Source organism: Mercenaria mercenaria, chromosome 11, assembly GCF_021730395.1.
Source record: "Mercenaria mercenaria strain notata chromosome 11, MADL_Memer_1, whole genome shotgun sequence".
Taxonomy (NCBI): Eukaryota; Metazoa; Mollusca; class Bivalvia; order Venerida; family Veneridae; genus Mercenaria; species Mercenaria mercenaria.
Genome location: NC_069371.1, coordinates 74,676,913 through 74,697,815, shown reverse-complemented (window position 1 = coordinate 74,697,815; position 20,903 = coordinate 74,676,913). Strand labels below are relative to the sequence as shown.

The following is a 20,903-nucleotide window of genomic DNA, read 5'->3' as shown; positions in this document are numbered from 1 at the left end:
TAAGTTTTTATTAATGGGTACAAAAACATGACACAAACCTGAATTCCAACAAGTTCTTATGCAATAAAAAGTAGTGAATGAAGTATTCATCTTACCCGACACTATCCTTCCTATCTTTATGTCCCCGTCTGTCTTTTCTGTTATACAAATATATAAAAATACTCAAATATTAAAGCGATTAGGCTAGCAGTTCTTTCGTCTAGACACCGAAATTTAGAACCAGAATCTTGCGATTCGAAAGGACGCCTTTCAAAATATTTTCACTTTAAGTGAGGTATGAAATCTCAGTGCTGTAGAATAAATGTTATATTTTATGATTAACTGTATTGTATAAATTGGCAAATTTCCCATAGCTTCACATTGAATTTCTTGTTTCATTTCCACAAGTTAACTTCATGGACATTATAAAATCCTTGGCATTCACGCTCGTGTAACACAATACAAACACTGCAAAACTTAAAAAACTGGGTTAGGTTTTAATTTACAAATATTTTCAAAAGTGATAGACAATTTTTGTCCAGCGGTACACCTCGAAAAACACAAAGCCCGTATCATTAATGAACAAGCAAATTCGATGAATCGGTATCCCTCGCCGAGTGGATTTGTGGTGATCGAGGAATGGCAAAAAATATGTCCGGCAAAAAGTTAAGAATGTTACTAAGAAGCAAATAATTTCATTAGTCAGGAATAATTTAACAGAAAACAAATGTTTAAAGTGTACATAAATGTATGTTACGTTTTGATCCTGACTAATGAAATCATTTTGAATGGAATATGTTTACTGTAATAAGCTTAGCTTTTAGAATTATATGGAGTTACTTGAAATGTGAGCTTGAAGTGTAACTAGAACGAAATATTGTATTCGAGTAGTTTGGCACCAAGTTTCGCTGTTTAACATATATATTTGTACATCAAAGAACAGATGACCTATACAGATACCACAATCAAGTAAGAAATCTGGAACGTGTGTGGTGGCTGGGCTGAGGGGCGGGTGGGTGGTTGTGGTAACAACTTCACATGCTGATAACTATTCATGGAAGGTTTAACAAATTAAAACAAAAAAATAATGACTTTAGTGTGTGTGGTGGTGGTGTGTGTGTGTGGGGGGGGGGGGGGGGTGACTAAACGAGGGTAGAAAACTTCACATGTTGGTAATAAATATTCATGGAAAATAAAATATGAAGAAAAAAATTGTTTGGGGCTGGGGCTGGGAGGGGGTGGGGGGTTAAGAGATGCTTCATGATCGGGTGGAGGAGTCAGATGGGGGGAAGGGTACAATTTGCAAGTTGATAAATATTCATGGTTCGTTTGAAAAAAATTAAAATAAGGAATAAAAAAATTTTGGAGGTGGGGAGGGGGGTGTTGGGGGAGGGTTTTGGAGGAGGAGAGGGTGTTATCAAAGCGGTGGGGGTGAACAGGTGTGGGTACATAACGTCACGATTTTACAATAAATGTTCATGGAAAAGAATGAAAGAAATTTAATGAAATTCTACTAACTGGTTAGTTTGTTATGTTCAAATATGTGGGTTTTTAAACAAGTAAAGGACAATAACTAAGAGATCCTGACGAAATTCTGTGTGCACTACCACATATTGGTGATTTAAATTCAACATAAGTTTCATAGTTTTAGGTCAAATATATCACAAGTTATGAAGCAGAAATTGTCATATATATAGTACCCTATATAGTTAACACTAGAAAATTCTAAGGGCCACAACTCTGGAGTAACTTTGGCAATCTGATTGAAGCTTGACGTGCCGCATAACCTTACAATGGTGAACATGTGTCTGCGGTTTTATTTAAATTTTCCCAACCACTTCCTAAATATGGCTCCGGACGGAAAGACGGACTGACGGACAACGCCAAAACTATATCCCTCCACCTTTTACGGGGGATTACAACCATTTTGAAGAACACTCTCCTCTGCTGTTAAAATTTAACTTCCTCATGAGATAATGGCAAATGTGCCAATAACATTTATTGGCATACTTCCTGTCCTTGAAGGAACGTCAGCGCATCGTATAGCAAAATATATAAAAAGGTCAATAAACGGCTTGTAAATGTCTTTTGGCTGATTTGGCTGATGGCACACCTAGATTCAGAATGCCCGTCCGTTCGTTATTGCGCTAGATGTACCATTATGGCCATATGGCTGATGACCTTTCATTGCAAAGCTCATATTGCAAAGGGCCAAACTCCTTTCGTGTGTGAAAAATTTGTGTAGTCATGTCTTTGAATTACAATTGGGACAGTTTTCATATGGATGTGTTTCGATGGATACAGACTTGTAGCAAAAATAATTTGATGTGGTTCAACGACAAAGCCTGAAATGCATTTATACCTATGCAAAGATGACATCAAAATTCAATAATATTCATGACATGTAATTTCGACAAATGCTTCATTTTAATAAAGTGGAAATGCCGGTTTGCTACAATTTTGTGACGACAATAAAGTACATGTAGGTTCTATATCTAAAATCAACGTACCGTTCACTCTTGGAACTGGAATATCTGTGCTATCTAATTCTTTCCAATCAGGTGACGGAATGTCCACGTCCGGTCCACCAGTAGTGTCCGTACTTTTTTCTGTAAACATTAGAAAAGAATAATCAATTTTGAATCTGATCTAAAATGAGTTAGGGTTAGGGTTAGGGTTTTGGTTAGTATTACCATGGTTACAGAATATATAAATTTAAGATTCTTTTCGTTCAAACTGCTTGAATCCGGTATATACCGTAGTCTGTAATTTATACAGGCGCTCAAGGTCTTCATTAAAATTCTAATATGACTAGGCAATGCTTAAATCATCACAACGATATTATCATCTCGACGTAATAGTAATATTTAGCGCCATGTACGCATCAAGAAGTGGCGTTTTCAAATTTGATAAGATATTTTATCTAAAACACGTTTAAAAAGAACTGTCACATAGCACAACTGTCTTGATTAATTTACACACACACTGAGAGCAGAATAATTCGCCATAAGTTGCGCTCTTATTGACGTATTACCATTTCAGGTCAAGGTGTGTATTTTTTTGTTCGGTTTAACGTCGCATCGTCTCAATGATAGGTCATATGGCGATTTTCCAGCTTTGATGCTGGAGGACGACCCAAGGTGCCCCTTCGTGCATTATTTCATCATGAGTGCGGCTCGAACCCATATCGATGAGGGGCAAGTGATTTGAAGTCAGCGACCTTAACCATTTGGCCACGGAGCCCCTACTCCTCCACCCCCTAGGTGTGTATAAACATAGGAGTTTGACGACCTACCATTCGCGAAGAAACAGTTCTTTCACATTTTAACTAATGTAGAATAAAAGACGTATTAGAATCGAACTAATTCATAGCAAAACCATGTTAATTTGTTTGTTTGTTTTGGGTTTAACGCTGCTTTTCATCAGTATTTCAGTCATGTAACGGCGGGCAGTTAACCTAACCAGTGTTCCTGGATTCAGTACCATTATAAACCTGTTCTCTGCAAGAAACTGCCAACTTCCCCACATGAATCAAAGGTGGAGGACTAATGATTTCAGACACAATGTAGTTTATCAAAGCGTCTAAGAGAACATACGCCCCGCCCGACTCAAACTATTACGCTCGATGTATAACCGCCCATCGTGTATAAATAATGTTAAAACACAACTTTGCTACAAATTATTTCATAAATATTTTTTTTTTTATTTATGTGTTCATATTTTTCTCGTTTATTTATCTAATACAATTTATTCAGATCTACCGGGACACATTTCCTAAACATTTTAAGCATCTTAAAGACAATTTTTTTGTTAAAAATGGTGACTGGTTCAACCAGTTAAACAGATGTTAGAAAATCAATAGACCTATAGTCTTCGATACTGGACTGGCACCCATAAATACAGAACGGTACTCTAGAGATAAACTGGTGGCGAAATATCTATTTTTTCTATAGCATTCGTTAATCGAAACCCTAGTTTGTGTCACAATTTAGTAGGGAAGTATTTGAGAATTGAATATAAATAACATTAACATTTTCGAAACTTACTATATCAAGACAAATACTGTATATACAAATACAAATGTATGACACAAAGCCTATCAGGTATGTAACGGACACATCCTTGGACGGACGGACGGACGTTGTCGTAAAACAAATCTCGATTGAAACAAGTACTGTGCTCGATTTTATAAAACTGAATTGGGAGCCTAGTCTTAGAAAACAACAACAGCAACCAATACAACAACAACAAAACACACCAAAACTCTAGCACCTATCAAGACTGTTTCTGAATTGACCAATGACATGAGTCCATTCCTTTCTCTTAACCTAACAATAGAAAAACATACCGTCAGCTGTTGACTTTTGCACATAGCTTGGTGTTAAACGTGATTTTTCCGTCTGTGTCAAACTGTCGGTGGTGACTGTTGTTTCTTTACCACAAAAGTCTGAACCTTTAAACACTGCAATATACAGAATTTCATGAATTATAACTGAATATCGTAATGCCTAGCATATAAAAGAAAGCAGTTTTATAGATTTAATGATATGAATGCGGTCCGGGAACATCCTTGAGAATTATACAAATAGTGTAATTTTACTTGAAAATCAATTATTATGAAATAAGAAATTTGTTCAAAACGGACATTACCGTAATCCAAGTCAACAGTGCTATTTGTTGGCTTCAGCGTTGGTTCTGGACCGTTAATGCGTGTTAGTGCAGAATCTTCCTTATCAACTATACCTTCATCGTGTCCTTTCGGAACTGAAATCAAAATTCTATTATTATAGAATTTCTTATGTAAGTCGCCAGTCCGTAGTCTATGCTGTTTGACCGGTCTTTATTCTTTTGCTCACTTTAGCAAAGCACTGGCACAGCTATATGCCACATGGCGACTTTCCAGCGTTGTCGATGCAGAAAGACACTGGGTGCAATATTTCATCATGGGCGGGCACTTTGGTATAACAACCGACCTTCCTCACAGGAACAATTCAAGCACTAGAAAATGTTTGACTACTTGCAAGTGCAGACAAATTACTCGTACCCGAACATTAGAATATGAATTTTTGTTTCTAAAATATTTTTAAAGTTCCAAATCAAGAAAAAATATGACCGCGCCGGGAATCGAACCCAGGACCGCCGCGGCAATAAAGACATTTTTCCGTCGTCGTAACCAATAGCGCTATAGCTGACGTAGTGAATAATGACTTCAAAATATAGATATTTATAATCGAGACAGTTTACCTGGAGTAAAAGCATGACAAATGGATGATTTACAAATATGCCACTTTAAAGCCGAAAAATGCAACAAAACTGAACGTCAATGTTTAGTCAAAAACGAAGATTTTCTTCCAATTTTTGAAATATTTGTCGGCGCAAAACATTGATTTTATATCAGCATAAAGGAAAAATTAATTCTTGTCGAATAATGTAGAATTTAAGAAACTTTGTTTCCTGGTGCCGTTGCAGCTCCGTAACAGTTGCCAAGGATACGCGGGCGTCATTTTCAAAAACTGGTTTTTGATGGACAACTTTGACGTCTCGTGTACAAAAACTGGTTGGCTCTATTGGTATAAAATAAACTGCACCTTATTTGAAATATGGTCAAATTTACACCTGCCAAATTTCAAGAAGCTACTCGAAAGTTCGCAAAGTGTCGCGTTCTACCTTAAATTTAGATATAAAATCTTTTTATAGCATTAGTCATTAAAAACTGTTTAATGAACTCTCCTAAGTGAGCAATGTCCAATGAATTTTACTAAGTTATCAATGCTCAATGAACTCCCTTTAGTTAGCAATTTTCAAGGATTCAATATTCAGTGAACACAACTTTTTGTGTAATGTTCAATGAACACTCACTTGTGAGTAGTCCTGAGTAAGCAAAGTTCAATAAACACCCCTCTGTAAACAACATTCAATTAACACTACTCTTGGAGCAGGTGTCATTGAACACTACTCTTTAAGCAAAATTCAATGAATACTAGTATTTGAGCAATGCTCACTGAACACTACTTTTTGAACACTGTTCAATGAGTTCTATTCTATGGGCAATGCTCAACGAACCCTACACTTTATGCAACAGTAGTACTCACAATGTAGCGAACAGTACCGTGAACTTTACTTAGTGAACAACGTTCAGTGAACACTAGTCAACACTTGAGTCCTATAAACTTAACATTATTTTTTTTTTTACTCAAGAAGAGACTTGGAAAGAAAACACAATGACTGTGCCAATAAACACACGCATCAAAGGAACGTACGATTTCCTAACTTTTTTTTGTTCTTCATAACGAAATTTTTATGAAAAGTGGTGATAATTCATGTCAAACTACAAATTTCCTTTAAGGATAAGTCATTCGTAGTAATTTATTTATCGTCACACAGACACAATCATAGATAATATGACGCCTTTGCAGGTTTGATGGTGGATGTAGATCCCTGGTGCCTCCATGCGCATTAATCCATCAAGGCCAGGTACCTGAGTAGAAACACCGACCATTAGGAAGCCAGCTTCATGGTTTCCTAACATGAACGAGGTCTATAATTCAAGCAATTAAAGTTTCGAAGACACAGCGGCTGAGGCAAGTGATTATAAGTCAGATATTATATCCACCCGGCCACGGGGAATCGAATTTTCATCTGAAGTGATGTAACAATATAGTTTACCAAACATTTTACAAAAACCTGAAAATAACAATATAACGTAATTGTTCTTCGCAGAATTCCGAAATATGCAGGGGTAATGAATGTATTTATTTCTGTTTTAAAGAAATGTAGGTTCGAATCTACAGCGATGAGAGGCAGAGGATCAAAGTCACTCGCATTTTATCACCAAGCCACGCCACAAGGCACCACCAAAGCCTTGCAATTTTAGATATATTTTTCAAACAATTCTGTTTATAAGTCATGTGTTTTACCTTTTTCACATATAAAAGTTCCTCGTGTATACTTGCAGTCACAATGTGATCTCCATAAATGGTTGTATTTATGTAGGTAAGCTACGCAGCCTCTCCTGTTACCAGGCTCTTTCGGCGCCCAGCCATTGAACGTCATTTCGGATCCATCAATCCAGAGGTGTTTACGATAAGCACGGCTGTACTTGGCACCAATCCACGCGTAATGGAAGTCCATCGCTGAAAATGCAGAAATGAAAAATATGAGTAACAATATATTTCATATTTCATTATCGTTTATTTAGGCCGATCCTTTGCCGTTAAGCTATCATTTTTTAAAGATATTAAGTATTTGGAGGCTTTATCCACGAAAGAATATCCGCGAAAACTGTTACAGAAAAGAGCAACAGAAGAAGCCTTTAAGTATTGCTAAAACACATTAAATCAGTTTCATATGGTGTTCCGTAAGGACTATTGTTGCTTCGCACATTCGCCGTGTAGATTTCTATCAAGGCAATGGCGCTGTAATATTGCAAATACGCGATATCATCTCACATTTTCGCATCCTATTTTCGCGCTTTCGAGCGCGATATTACGAAATTCTGAGACTATCACATATTCGCACCCAGACTGCGTAATTTTGCCCTTGTGTCGAGGGGGCGATACTGCGATATTACGCGGAATCACAATGCAAAAACGCCATTTGATAATCGCATCTTCGCATTGTGTTTTTTAATTTTCGCACTGGTCGCATCTCATCTTCGCATACTTGTAATATATCACTGTCGCCCATAACAATTTACAGGGTGAAGGGACGAAACAGCGACAGCCTTAACGGATCTTTCATACACAAAAGCAGATACATTTAATATACAGTATTGTTCTATTACCTGAAAGCCTGCTTTTTATGTACTTGTGTTCGTCATCGTCGTCAATCTTCACCAAATTTGCTTCAAGATTTTCGCAATATTTCTGTGTGTGAAGTTAATATAGTTTTATATTAGAGAAGATAGGCTTGTTAAACAGTTATCCTGCTAGAAGCAGAACGTATACTTTTGACTATAAGTGACACCTCGGACGATACCCTTACATAAACATATATGTTTAATACATTTTTTTTAATGAATGTATATTAAACAGAACTGTGTTTTTTTTGTTATTTCAACATCAACAAAAATTCCCCTTTGCTTAGATTTACACCGTTTCCCCACCCCCTTCCCCCAAAAGTGAAAAAAAAACAAAAAACAAAAAACACTGCCCTGGAATCCCGAAAATAAGCCGCGGCTTATTTTAAAATTTAAATGCAGGAATAAATTTTATATGAACACGTTGGTAACTTTTGCTTTCTTATATGGTGTGCGGCTTATTTATGAGTCCTTTTTGCATGTAGTGTAATGGTGACTTATTTTCGAGACCGGCTTATTTTCAAAACCGGCTTATTTTCGGGATTTCTGGGTATTCATATTTATTATACCTCACATAAATGTGCAGTGCAAATCTCCCATTACTTTAACTTGAATAATATATCATATTCCCCAGTGATTTTACATCTCATTATCGTTATTTTAAATTTTTGCGCACTTCGCTATTTTGTTTTTTCCGTGCATGAGATATTTTTTCATATCTCCCGTTGAGAGATTGATACTTTCGCAATGATTAAAAGGCAGACACGATAAATTTTTCAGAAGAGGCGCTCATATATACATTAGAAATAATTACTTTTTCTGGTATTCATGCATGTGTGAACTCGGCCGATTTTTCTCATGTTTAACGATTTGTTCATAGTGCTAAAAATTTCGAGAAAAACTTTTTATCAAACATCGAATCGATACTGTCACTATTGAAAATGATCTAACTAATGAAATAAGTGATCACACAATCGTAGTGTATTTTTTTAATGATACTTGACGCGTTTAATGATACTTGACGCAATGCTGAAATATGCACATAAATACAAGGGCCAGCAATATGTAAACGTCTCGTGTAAATCTACCAAAAAAGTCCTATTACGCAGAAAACTCGCTACAATTTCTTGAGTGCTAACAAGTTAAGACTCCTCAATTCTCTCTCCCTAATTTTGTTAGTACATTATTACTTTTAAATGTTAAATAAATCATTTTAATCATTATGTTGATTTTTTTCAGTAAATGATTTGACCTTTTCGGTATAATAAAATAAATAGTGCATTATGAAAAAAGTTCACCCCTTGTAATATGAATATAGACCACGGCTAGCACCTCGGTCGATATTCCTATATCTCGTGATGAACACACTTTTCATATCACCCTCCAATGAATGCAATATTTACAACATCTCGAAGGTAGATCATTTTTCATGTCGCCCTCTCGAAATGAAATATTCATATTATGCCAAAAGCACAAAAAGGTCAAATTAATCCGAAAATCAACTAATGAATTGAATTAAATATTGAATTTATAATTAATAAAGATAGTAGTAGTGTTAACTAGAGAGCACTCCTAAATGTGTCAGACCTTTGTTCAAGTAATATAGTTGGTTTAGCCGAAACGTTCCGATATCGATAAGCGCGTATTCAAGTGCTGTGCAAAAATGCCGAAACCGACAGCAGTAACATTAAAAAAATAGATAAAAAAAACTAAAAAAAAAAACGGTTATTATATTCTGATTTTAAAACGAACCATATGATTATAAACTCTCGGTCTCTCTCTCTCTCTCTCTCTCTCTCTCTCTCTCTCCCTCTCTCTCTTGTTCATTTCCTATCCGACTATTATAGTTTCGAATCTAAATTCGAGAAACAGTTGTTTTCAAAAATTTTGGCATGGAGAGCAAATCAGTCAAAAAGGAAAACTATGGTTTACGCCCGTTATCCTATGTTTTCGCTCGAAAATGGTAAGTATTCAATAATCCTATTTTTTTCGAACGAGAACGTAATTATTAGATAATAAGTTTGCCGTGAACCACAGTTTACGGACGTGAAGGTATGTTTACGAGCATGAACCAAGTTTACGAATGTGAACCTAGGTTTACGTCCAATAAACTAGGTTTCTCGAATAAAACTATGATTTTCGGTCATTATCCTATGTTCACGAGCGTGAACCTAAGTTTACGGTCCTAAACCAATGTTCTCGGTAGTAAACCCAAGTTCACCTTCTTTTACTCAGGTTCACAGTCGTAAACTTTGGTTTACGCTCGCGAACCCAGATTTACGCCCGTTGATATAGGTTTATGCACGTGAACTTAGGATAATGACCGAAATTCATATTTCAATCGAAAAACATAGTTCATCGAACGTAAACATGGGTTTACGGAAGTAAACTATAATTTCCGCCCTTTATCTTGTGTTTTCGCTCGAAAATGTAGGTTAGTATATGAAAAAGAAAACTTGAAAAAACCTAGTTTCGACACAAATGCATCCCACCATATGTACGAACACAAACGAATACTTGTTTGAATTGTTTGAATTTAACTTTTAGTTCCACGCATTCCAGCGGTCTGTGTAACGATAATTTCCAACCTCCGCGCAGGAATATTGTCAAACAATCATCCCTGCCTTCAAGCAAATCACGTGATGATGGTACAACCATGTGATCCTAAAATGGCGACGCGCTTGGCAACGCCGGGTAAGTCAAATGCTTGCCTAAATCAACAGTAAAATTACATGACTTGTACGTTTGCATCATGTGTTTATATGTATCTATATATGTACGTTTGCATCATGTGTTTATATGTATCTATATATGTATACAATTTGAAATAAACGGGGTTACCAAAAAAAAAAAAAAAAAAAAAAAAAAAAAAAAAAATATTTATGTCACAACCTTTAACATCATAATGGAAGTATTTAATGTATCTATATTTTGCAGCATGCCATTCTGCAAATTCTCTTACTGTACTCAAAATACCGTCAAGAAATTTCATCGTTTACATTTTTAGCAGGTGCCCGTCACAACACCAGAAAAGTAATTTTAGTATTTCTGCATTATTTTTTAGTTTGTTGCTCGTTTAACAAACAAAATATAATATTTAGCTACTGAGATAAAAACTTTGTACAACAAAATTAAAATAATGAAAAATGTAACTCGGCTGAAATTCAGCCCAATTTATACGTGGCGGCAGTGTCTACTGTACCGATAAAGGGAAGTAACACTGTGTTGGAGTTTGGATAATTTCTACAACATAAACTATCTTTCATGGGATACACGAAACTGAATAATAAACACTTGACGGGCCTCAATGGTTTCATTTCATTACTGACGAAGATAACAAATGGCGTCACATACATAGTACATGGAAATAGTTGCAGCCATGTTTATAATGATAGTTGCGATAAAATGTGATAAATATACTTTGGAAAATGTGCCAGGTATTATACAGTTTACACTTTTAAATTCCTGTATGTTCTAAACCTGGGGAGCGGGTAGCAAAAATGTTCTTCCTGTTCCACATTGACCAGTATAAATGACGCTATGTCTCACGAGTTGAGCAATTATTCGTCCTTGTTCGTACATATTGTGGGAAGCAAAGATTCTTAATTTGTTGCTTAGCGATACATTCTCTCCGACTGACCGGAAGTTGGATACGGAATGGCCGAATACCTTTACATACTTTATATACAAAATGTGTATTCTATACATTAAAGAGTCCTACGCATATAAGTACGTACGCAAGTTTTTTTTTTCTCTCTTTGGAATGGCGTATCCTGGACAAAAATCCAATGTCATTTGCCTTAGTAATCGCCATTTAAAAAAATCAAAACGAGGCGCGAAGTTGTCAACCTGGATCTCTTTCAGAGATCTAACCTGCACATATATTTCATTGATAGAGCTTCAAACATGTTTATAGTATAGGAAACGTTGGTCGAATTGACTTGTATATGAAGTAAAAGAAAGTAGAACGTTTGATAATTTCCACAGCAAAAGCTAACATGTGATAAAAAGAATATAACATTTGTGACTTTCCAATTTCTAATTTATGATACTATTAAAGCGAATAAAATTAATACAAAAAATGCTCGGCCAGAGCCTCGCATTTTATTATTTTATTCACTTCGTTTAATAAATTAAATATGAAAAGACACTGATGTAATATCCTGTATGTATCATCCTTTATTGTTTATTCTTGTCTGATTCCGTATTACCTCAACGGTCGGTTTAACGGAAAACGGTTGGGCTAAAAGGAGTCGGTCAAAATGGTACTAACGCCACGGTCGTTTCTATGATACGACGAACGAGATCTTAGTTCGCGACGTGCGAAAGTATGATACGATTTTTATGCGACGGTAAAATACTCGACGGAACGACATGTGATACTAGTACTTCAACATGACGTTACGTTAGCCCTACCAGGGTTCCGTAAGTTATCTGTATTATATGAAACAAAAAAGGAAATTATTTAGCGTCATGCAACCTTTACTAACCTTAGCATCCTCCCATCCATAATATTGCATTGAGAATAGATAACATTTTCCAACGTTTAATTCCCAGCCTTCTTCGCAACCTGTAAACAGCAAGAAATTAAACTTCACATTTTCTTTTGAATTAAGAAAATAAACACATTTAATTATTCAGACAAAATCTCAAAATCTCAAAATATCTGTTTATCTGTTGTTTTTTTTTTTTTTTTTTTTTTTTTTTTAGAAAAATAGCTTTGGAAACTTTAAGAAAAAGTGTTTTATGGCATAAGAACTTTACTTGTGTCCCAAGTACTTTAGTACAGTTCAGATTGTTCAAGAAAAGTGGACCTAAACAAAAACGTTAACGACAATTAAATCTCCTGAAAATGGACAATATAAAGTAGTGGATTTTGTCTTCTTACTGTTACTCTCCAAGAGACATAAACAATTTTTTTTTTTTTGGAAAAAAGTTTTTCTTTAAGAAATACCAGACAGGTCCAAAAGATGTCTTTAAAAAATATATCGCCTAACTGTAATTTTAAAGTAGTCTCTTGAAGCAGAATGATATATCTTATTAAAGCATTCGTCTGAAAGAGTGTCAGTTGTAATGTCCTTCACATAAATGTAAACAAATCATACAGGCAGAAGTATTTAATATCTATTTATAAGTACAACACAGTATTATGGCGTTTTTATTTTTAGCAACGTGTAAATAAACAATCAGTACTTAGCAATCTGTTTTAAAACAGAAGATATTGAAAGTAAGATCAACAGTTGGCTTCATGGCGCAGTATGTTGAGTGGATAGAAATGTTATCATTTTGTAGTGACAGTTTTGATGGCTCGAACCTTGCATCCGTCATTTTTTTTTATTTTGCATTTAATTTATACACTTTGTGTAAGTTTGTGTTTTTGTCTGGTTTCTAATTTATTCACGAAAGCCTCAAAAACATTAGATCATATTAAAGATGAAGAGTATTTAAATATGATTACGTGTTAACAGTGACATATATAAGTTAGTGAGCAAGTTAGTATTAGATTAATAAACTTGTGTTGTTTTCGTTGAATCGTATTGGGAAAAAAAATTAAATACACTTTTCAAAATACTATTTTACGGGTCCGGGAATCGAACTCCCGACGAAAAAGTATAAGACGGGTACCATTACCGCTCGGCCAACGAGGAATTACTGTTGTCAGCGTAAACGTTGTGTATCGACTTAAATTTATGCTATTGTTTTGTTTGTTTACATTTCAAAGCGCCTTATTACTGTGCGATACCTATAACATTTTACAATCATTACATATTTAAGAAATAATTTATAGCAAAAGAGTGTATTAACACTATGCACCATGGCCTGTTATACGTCGGGCTCAATATAGTATTACACACGGTTTCGCTATAAATTATTTCTATTCTAATATTCCCTTAACATAAAACATTAGATATAGTAGCGCTCCTTTTGGTCGCAACAAAAACGTTGACTTCAGTGCACGTTATTAAAGTGACGTCATTCTAGCGTAAGAGTATTTTAACAGGAGAAAGCATATTAGAACATAAATTATCAATTTCACACCAGTCATACAGAAAGCATCATTCTAGCTTTCGACGGTGGAGGTAATTTTCTGGCCCCCTCCGGGTATTATCACAGAAGAAGACGGGTGTTAGCTTCCGGTCCCTGTAAATGCAAGGCAGATGGAATGCAAACTCACTTAAGGTACTTCCGCCATCTTGAATTTAGAGTGACCTTCATTTGCGGTGTGAAAATATAGTGAACCAAAGCTTTCAGATGCAGCTGTTTCATAGCACAAAAACACCTCAATTTGCAAGACCTGAACTAAAAGTAGCTGTATAAAAATTAATGCTGTAATTTGGAAATAAACAAAGCAGATATTTTACCTGGTATTTTTTCAAAAGTTTTGGTTACATTTATAAATCCTTTCCAAATACTTTATTAAAAATTCATGATTGGCAAAAGTTAGTTCAAAGTTTCAAATAATGCATAGGAGAACTTTTCAGCAATTTCCCGCAGGTGAATTTTGACATTGTTTACAAAGAGAAATCAGTTTTGTGTCATCTTGAAATGCGCCGTTCGGCTGAAACGTATAGTTCCCGGAAAAGTTCTAAAATGGTTTATTTTTGGGATTTTTGTTTTATTTATAAATTCAACACAATGTGCAATATTTCCAGCTTTTGAAAATGATTGAAATTGAACTTTATTTTAGAAAAAGTTCCGATCTTTCATTAATAATTTGCCAGCGGATGCTTACAGATTTTAAGTAAAACGGCTTTCTTGTCCAAGAGAGGTGCGTAAAGCGAAATACAATCATTACACATTGCGTTTATTCTTTAAATGTAAAGGATCGGTAACAGATTAAGGAGATCGGAACAGTTCAAAACTATACTAAATGGATATCTCTAACCATAAATAAGGAGACATATATATTTCAGTAAGGAAATCTGAGGTAAAATAAATATTTTATAGCAATGTCGTTTGCATACGATACCAAAATTTTGCACCAAAAATGTTCACTCATTTTCTTCCAAAGCACTGTGGAGATAGAGTTCAGCGTAGCTTTCATGCTCGCAAGTTTACCTACATATATATCTTTTCAACTTTTATCATATATTTTTTGTGTCCTTGCATTTCGAAAGGTGTTTCCAGGATTCTGATTTTTCACATGAATTTCAAATTTCAATTTGCGTAAGTACCTTAAAATAATTCTATACGCACGAAATTGCTAATTTAATCAAATTGAACTGATAAAAACGTTTACCTTCAATGGATTTATTTCCAATCAACAACAATATCACCAGTATAAGGATTTCGTACATACTTATGTTGAAGTACTGTGCCATACGCCGTGGTATTAGAAAAAGAAGACGTTTTGCACAGGCTGAAAACAATACAAATGATCTAATCACTTATCAATTCAGAAATGTTTCTAATCAGTTTGATATATTTCTTACTACATAAAACTAAACTATATTCTGTTTCAAAAGAAAATGTGCACTTAGGTTTCGTCAATTTATGTGTATTGTTTCGTCCAAAAGTATTTTATTTTTGGTACCAAAATTTAGGGCAGTTTATGACCAATTTGATATGCATCGGTTGTTCTGAAAATTTTGTCATTTAAGGGGATTTTTAGCTGTTCAAAGACAACAAGGGTTAAAAACAAAAGTTGCAAATCTCTCTCATCAGATTTTCAAAAAATTACTGTTTGTGTTTCGAATTTGTTCTCATTTCTCAAAGACATTTTTTGTTTCAATATCGTGTGTGACCACCTCTACTATTGACGCAAGCAATGATGCGGTCGCGCATGGACCTAACGTAACGTCGATTGACGTCACGAGGAATGTTATTCCATTCTTAGGTAACAGGGTAAGAGCGTTTTGAAGATCATTCAAGTTGTTTATACCGCCTCTCGACCTGACCCTGCGGCCAATCTCGTCCTGAATATGCTCAATAGGGTTCAAATCTGGTGAGAGGGCAGGCCGGGACAACATGTTGACGTAAGTGACGGTGTCACCCCGAGGAAGCATTGTTGATGCTTCGATTCACTGACTTTCACTTAGTCGTGACATTTTATTACAGCACAGAATTGAAATCTAATGTGTCTTTTATTTCACCAAAGGCATAAGGAAAGTGAAAAAACACGTCTTTATAGACATGTACATTTTCCATGGGCAGCACGTCCAAATTGTGCAAAAGAACGCTATCGCTTGTAACCTTAAATCCGCCATGTTTTCATCATACAAATTTTAAAATATCGATAGTACATGCTTCGGGCATTGTATGTTGAAAATTTGAGATTGATACGATTTTTAAAACTGGAGATATTCAAATTTAAAAAGTGCACACTTTCTTTTGCAACAGAGTATGATTTGATATGGGTAGCATTTTGCAATTCTGTACCGCCGGTCATGCACCTGTGCATGTATACTGATATAAATTAGATTCAGTAAACTAGAATTGAACTGATGAAACCGGACTGACCGACTGTGGATGGAAGGACGGACGGACGGTTGTACGAACAAAAGTACACCCTTCTTTGCATATCCGCAAATATTCATTTATTGAAAAATTCTTTCCTATTTTTGATTTTGTACAAGCGTATCGAATGATAAATTGATATTCCCCTCGAAATTTCAAAACTTCAATATATGTTATCATGAACACCGGCGCAAAACGTAAATTATGGCTAAAAATGAAAGTCTAACTTACCTGTGTGTCTTTGCATGTGAACCGGTTGTCTGAAAACATAACAGATTTATAAGCCAGTTTTGAAGTTCTTTGTGCATGACTTTCACGGGGAAGTACTTATTTTCGTGCCGAATATACCACAGGGGCTTGTCAGACTATTACTATTTTTGTTCTAATCATTTTACTTTGAAAATTTTTCACCAACTGAGACTTTTCCGCTGAATGAAGTATGTAAGAAAATCAGAACTGTTGAGGTAAAACGTAGAGACATGAAAATCATTTAAGAAATGAAATATTTATTTCGGTGTTCATTTAAATTGAACGACAGAATAGGATCGGCAAACCCATGAATCGGGTTGTCTAAAATAATGATACTCTCCCTATATATAACGGAGGATATATAGAGAGCTACGCCTCTTGTTTTATGAAGTATTTTAATGCTACCAAAACATATATATAGGGCATGAAATTACTTCTGTACGAAAGATAGACGGAATGAATGAAAATTATGGTCTTAAATAATGCATCTCGTCCCCTATATACATCCTCCAGGATCAGTCCCCGGGGACCGTTCCATGAGGATATATATGTGGCGCAAATAAAATTTATTCTGTTCAAAAGATGGACGGAATGAATAATAAATGTGATAAATATGTAATAGTAGCAATCTAAATTTACCTACCTTTCATTTTTACAAACCCACTGTCTGTATTACATTATTTCCTAACCCTGTAGGGTAAATCACAATTTTGTGAACATTTTTGCGAATAAAAAGTTTTCTACAAAGTAGATTTTAATGAAACTTCTAACATATTGCCTATGATATGCTTAGATAAATTGTATATGTTCGTGCTTGTTTTTATGCCCCCGAAGGGAGGCATATAGTTTTTGAACCGTCTGTCGGTCTGTCAGCAATTTTCGTGTCCGGTCCATATCTTTGTCATCGATGGATGGATTTTCAAATAACTTGGCATGAATGTGTAACACAGTAAGACGACTTGTCGCGCGCATAACCCAGGTCCGTATCTCAAAGGCCAAGGTCACACTTAGACGTTAAAGGTCATTTTTCATGATAGTGCATTTGTGTCCGGTCCATATCTTTGTCATCCACGGATGGATTTTCAAATAACTTGGCATGAATGTGTACCACAGTAAGACGACGTGTCGCGCGCAAAACCCAGGTCCGTAGCTCAAAGGTCAAGGTCACATTTAGACGTTAAAGGTCATATTTCATGATAGTGCATTGATGGGCGTGTCCGGTCCATATCTTTGTCATTCATGCATGGATTTTAAAATTATTGGGCATGAATGTGTACCACAGTAAGACGACGTGTCGCGCGCAAGACCCAGGTCCGTAGGTCAATGGTTCTAAACTCTAACATCGGCCATAACTATTCATTCAAAGTGTCATCGGGGGCATGTGTCATCCTATGGAGACAGCTCTTGTTTTAAAAAATATTTGCTCAAGATGAAACTGATATGCAATTCAAGCTGATTTTAAGAGATTATTGAAAAAGATTTAACGTGTCGGATGTTTTAATATCATATTTTGTCTTTAGATAGATGGTAACGTTGTATTAACAGCGAGCACGAAGCTCGCCTTACGGCAATGTGTAGGCGAATATAACAAAGGTGTGCCGAATGAGGCAAAAAGTGATGTAGGCATACAGACACTAAATAGAAAAATGGCGCGAATACAAAATGGTAGTCGCATAATGGCGGATACAAATAGTCCTCAGATTTTTTGCTCTGTAGAGCTATTTTCCTTATTTTCTTTGCATTTTTTTTTGCTAAAATCACATGACAGATCTATGCTTGACATGTAGGTAGCATTTTCATAATGAAATAACAACATGACAGAATTTTTCATGAACACTTAGATCATACACCACCACTATAATTTAGGGTCTCATTTTTTAGCTGATTTTGCAGTTTGTTTGTATGACTAAAAATATTTTTCTTGCATCAAACATGACCCCCACTTTTCTTTCGATTTTTATTTAGCACTGACAATATTCTTCAAGAAAATGTAAGTAACAGACACTTAAAATGGGTCCTGCCGTGTGCTGCGGTCATTGGAAATAGGTCAATTTTATATAGAATAAAGAAAAACAGCTATTTAGTGTGTTATAACCTGTAGCTGAAAAATTTTCGTCGACGTCTGGGCCCCGCTATTTTGTTCTACTTCCGTCAAAGTCGGGAATTGTTTGTTTTTTTTTTCTTTTTTAAATTTCATATTTGAGTTACAATCTCTATATCCATTTAGGTGTCTTTATTTTTTAAAAGTTATGTTATGAAAATAATTTCAATTTTGCTTTTATTTTACGCAAAGCGCATCCCTAGTGGACAGGTGCTCACAGGAAATGCTTTGTTGGCAGTGAATACAGAACTTCATTTGATTGCTAAATATTATCCACCACTCAAGAATAATGCAAGAAAGATTTCCAGTTGGTAGAAAAAAAAAATATAATTTCCTTTTAAAAGATCAAGCATTGGCCAGAAAATGGGATAAAATGTCATTAATAAGCATAAAGCTACAAGAACGCGGCAAACGGGTAATGACGTCACCGTGACACCAGCTTTTCATAAATTTTGCAACGTATGATATTCGCTGTTACAGGTATAATGACACTAAATTTTTGTTTCTTTTCAAGTGAATAGGTTTTGGGTCGGAGCTTTGCTCCGACTCAATGGAATTATAGACGGTAAATGAAAATCCACTACACTTTATAGTGCAAAACGGCAAATAACAAAAATGAGTGCAGCTATTATAACAAAGCGCATGAATATCATCAGGACTATTTACGGCTATTTTTATATTAACGGCTATTTTTAGGCAGCAGTCGCCAGTGACGTAATAAATATATGTTATGTATACCGCTTAATATTCACAACAAACACGATGGCTTCTGGGAAACTATATATTCCCAGACCCAATAAAAACTTGACGGAAACCGTATTCCAAGGGTGAAGTTCCGCTCAAATGATATAAATGAGCATTCAGTATTTGAGCTGAAACTCTGGCTTGAGTGCTGTGGATTACCTAACCGTGGAGATAAACCGAAAGTTATAGTAAAAAAGGTTCGTAAAATATAACGTTCGCCGTTCAGCGAACACTTGTCGTGACTTGAGTACGCCTGAATCCGTTACTTATAATTGCAGATTCGAAGGCTCGCTTTCATTTTTTAAACCTAGCTTATTTTGTTGCATGCACATCTTAAAGACTATATCAGTTTTAAGACAAGAAAGTGCGTAGACTGGAAATTATACACTGTTTTTCAAAGAGCCTACTGACTATACTGTATTTGAATGGGACTAAAATTTCATTTTCATTTTTTATTGAATGGGTGCATAATGTCTCTATAGTAGCTACGGAAATCTTCCTTTTTCTTGTAGATTAACAAGTCATATTGAATTTAAAATTGATCAAATATATGTAGCAGAAAAAAAAAGTTTTACACATCTGTTTTGTGTCAAAAGCTAGGACATGAATTTAACACCCTGTAAATCTTTATCACTAAATTTTATGGTCGAAAGAAAAATCGATTTGTCATTCATTCACATATGTATAAGTTCTAGTATCGGGTGTCCTAAGTAGCTCAGTTGGTAGAGCGTTGGCGCATTAAGTCGTAGGTCCGAGGTTCGGGTCTAGACTGCACAACGTTTCCTTAGACTGTTATATTTGGAGGTTCTACTAAGATGTTCATCCTTGGAGCCAATGCGGAGCAAAGCAGTTTGTCTGGGTGTGCATCTGAATTCGGTTATCAGTCTGCGTCAGACATTAGCAAAGAGTGCCAATTATCTTGCAATAAGTGGGAAGGTGTGTAGCGGTTCTCGTACCGGTCGGTCATTGTAGCTCAGTTGGAAGAGCGTAGGCATGGTAAGCCGAAGGTTCGAGTCCCGGTATAGGCTGCACATTTTTTTCTGAGACCGTTTCATGATGATAAACATGACTTTCATCTGTTATCAAAACTAACTAAAAAGTGGTGGTTGTATGTGTCCATATATCATGTATAATTTGTTTTTATATTGCAAACCACGTACTTTGTTTGCAAAATATGTTTTAATCAACCACGTACTTTGTTTGTAAAATATGTTTTCATCTTATGAAAATAGAATTTATGTGCAGCCAGCATGTAAACTTACTTGTGAATTAGTTTCATTACATGCAGCCTACGGGTCTGGTAATGACAAACAGACCCTTGGCGGTGAGGTAGTCAAATTTTATACTTGTAGTTGTACGGCTATGTACCATGTTAACAATGTATATGATATTTGCTGCGGAAAAGCTATGAATTATTGTCATAAACATAGTTTTTGTTATATATTTTATGTATTTAGCTCTCACTTGGTGACATTAGAAACTGTTATAATCTACTCTGTTAATAGAATGAATTCAACAATGCAACACTACCAAGTCTTAAATACTAAAAGTATACGTTTAACTTTATTATTCTAA

General features: G+C 35.4%; 1 protein-coding gene across 2 annotated transcripts in view; it reads right to left on the bottom strand.

Annotated features, from left to right (window-relative positions):
• The window catches only part of LOC123532158 (deleted in malignant brain tumors 1 protein-like), a 128,809-nt gene extending 112,241 nt beyond the window's left edge, over positions 1-16,568 (bottom strand). For both annotated transcript variants that reach the window (XM_053517766.1, XM_053517767.1), the window contains exons 1-9: positions 16,466-16,568; positions 15,018-15,137; positions 12,268-12,347; positions 7,763-7,844; positions 6,897-7,112; positions 4,630-4,743; positions 4,328-4,441; positions 2,490-2,588; positions 96-137 (exon numbers count right to left, since the gene is read on the bottom strand). In XM_053517766.1, coding sequence (XP_053373741.1) covers positions 96-137; positions 2,490-2,588; positions 4,328-4,441; positions 4,630-4,743; positions 6,897-7,112; positions 7,763-7,844; positions 12,268-12,347; positions 15,018-15,137; positions 16,466-16,481 — 883 coding nt within the window. In that variant the 5' untranslated portion in view covers positions 16,482-16,568. The remainder of the gene's footprint in view (positions 1-95; positions 138-2,489; positions 2,589-4,327; positions 4,442-4,629; positions 4,744-6,896; positions 7,113-7,762; positions 7,845-12,267; positions 12,348-15,017; positions 15,138-16,465) is intronic.
• Between the last annotated feature and the right edge of the window lie 4,335 nt (positions 16,569-20,903).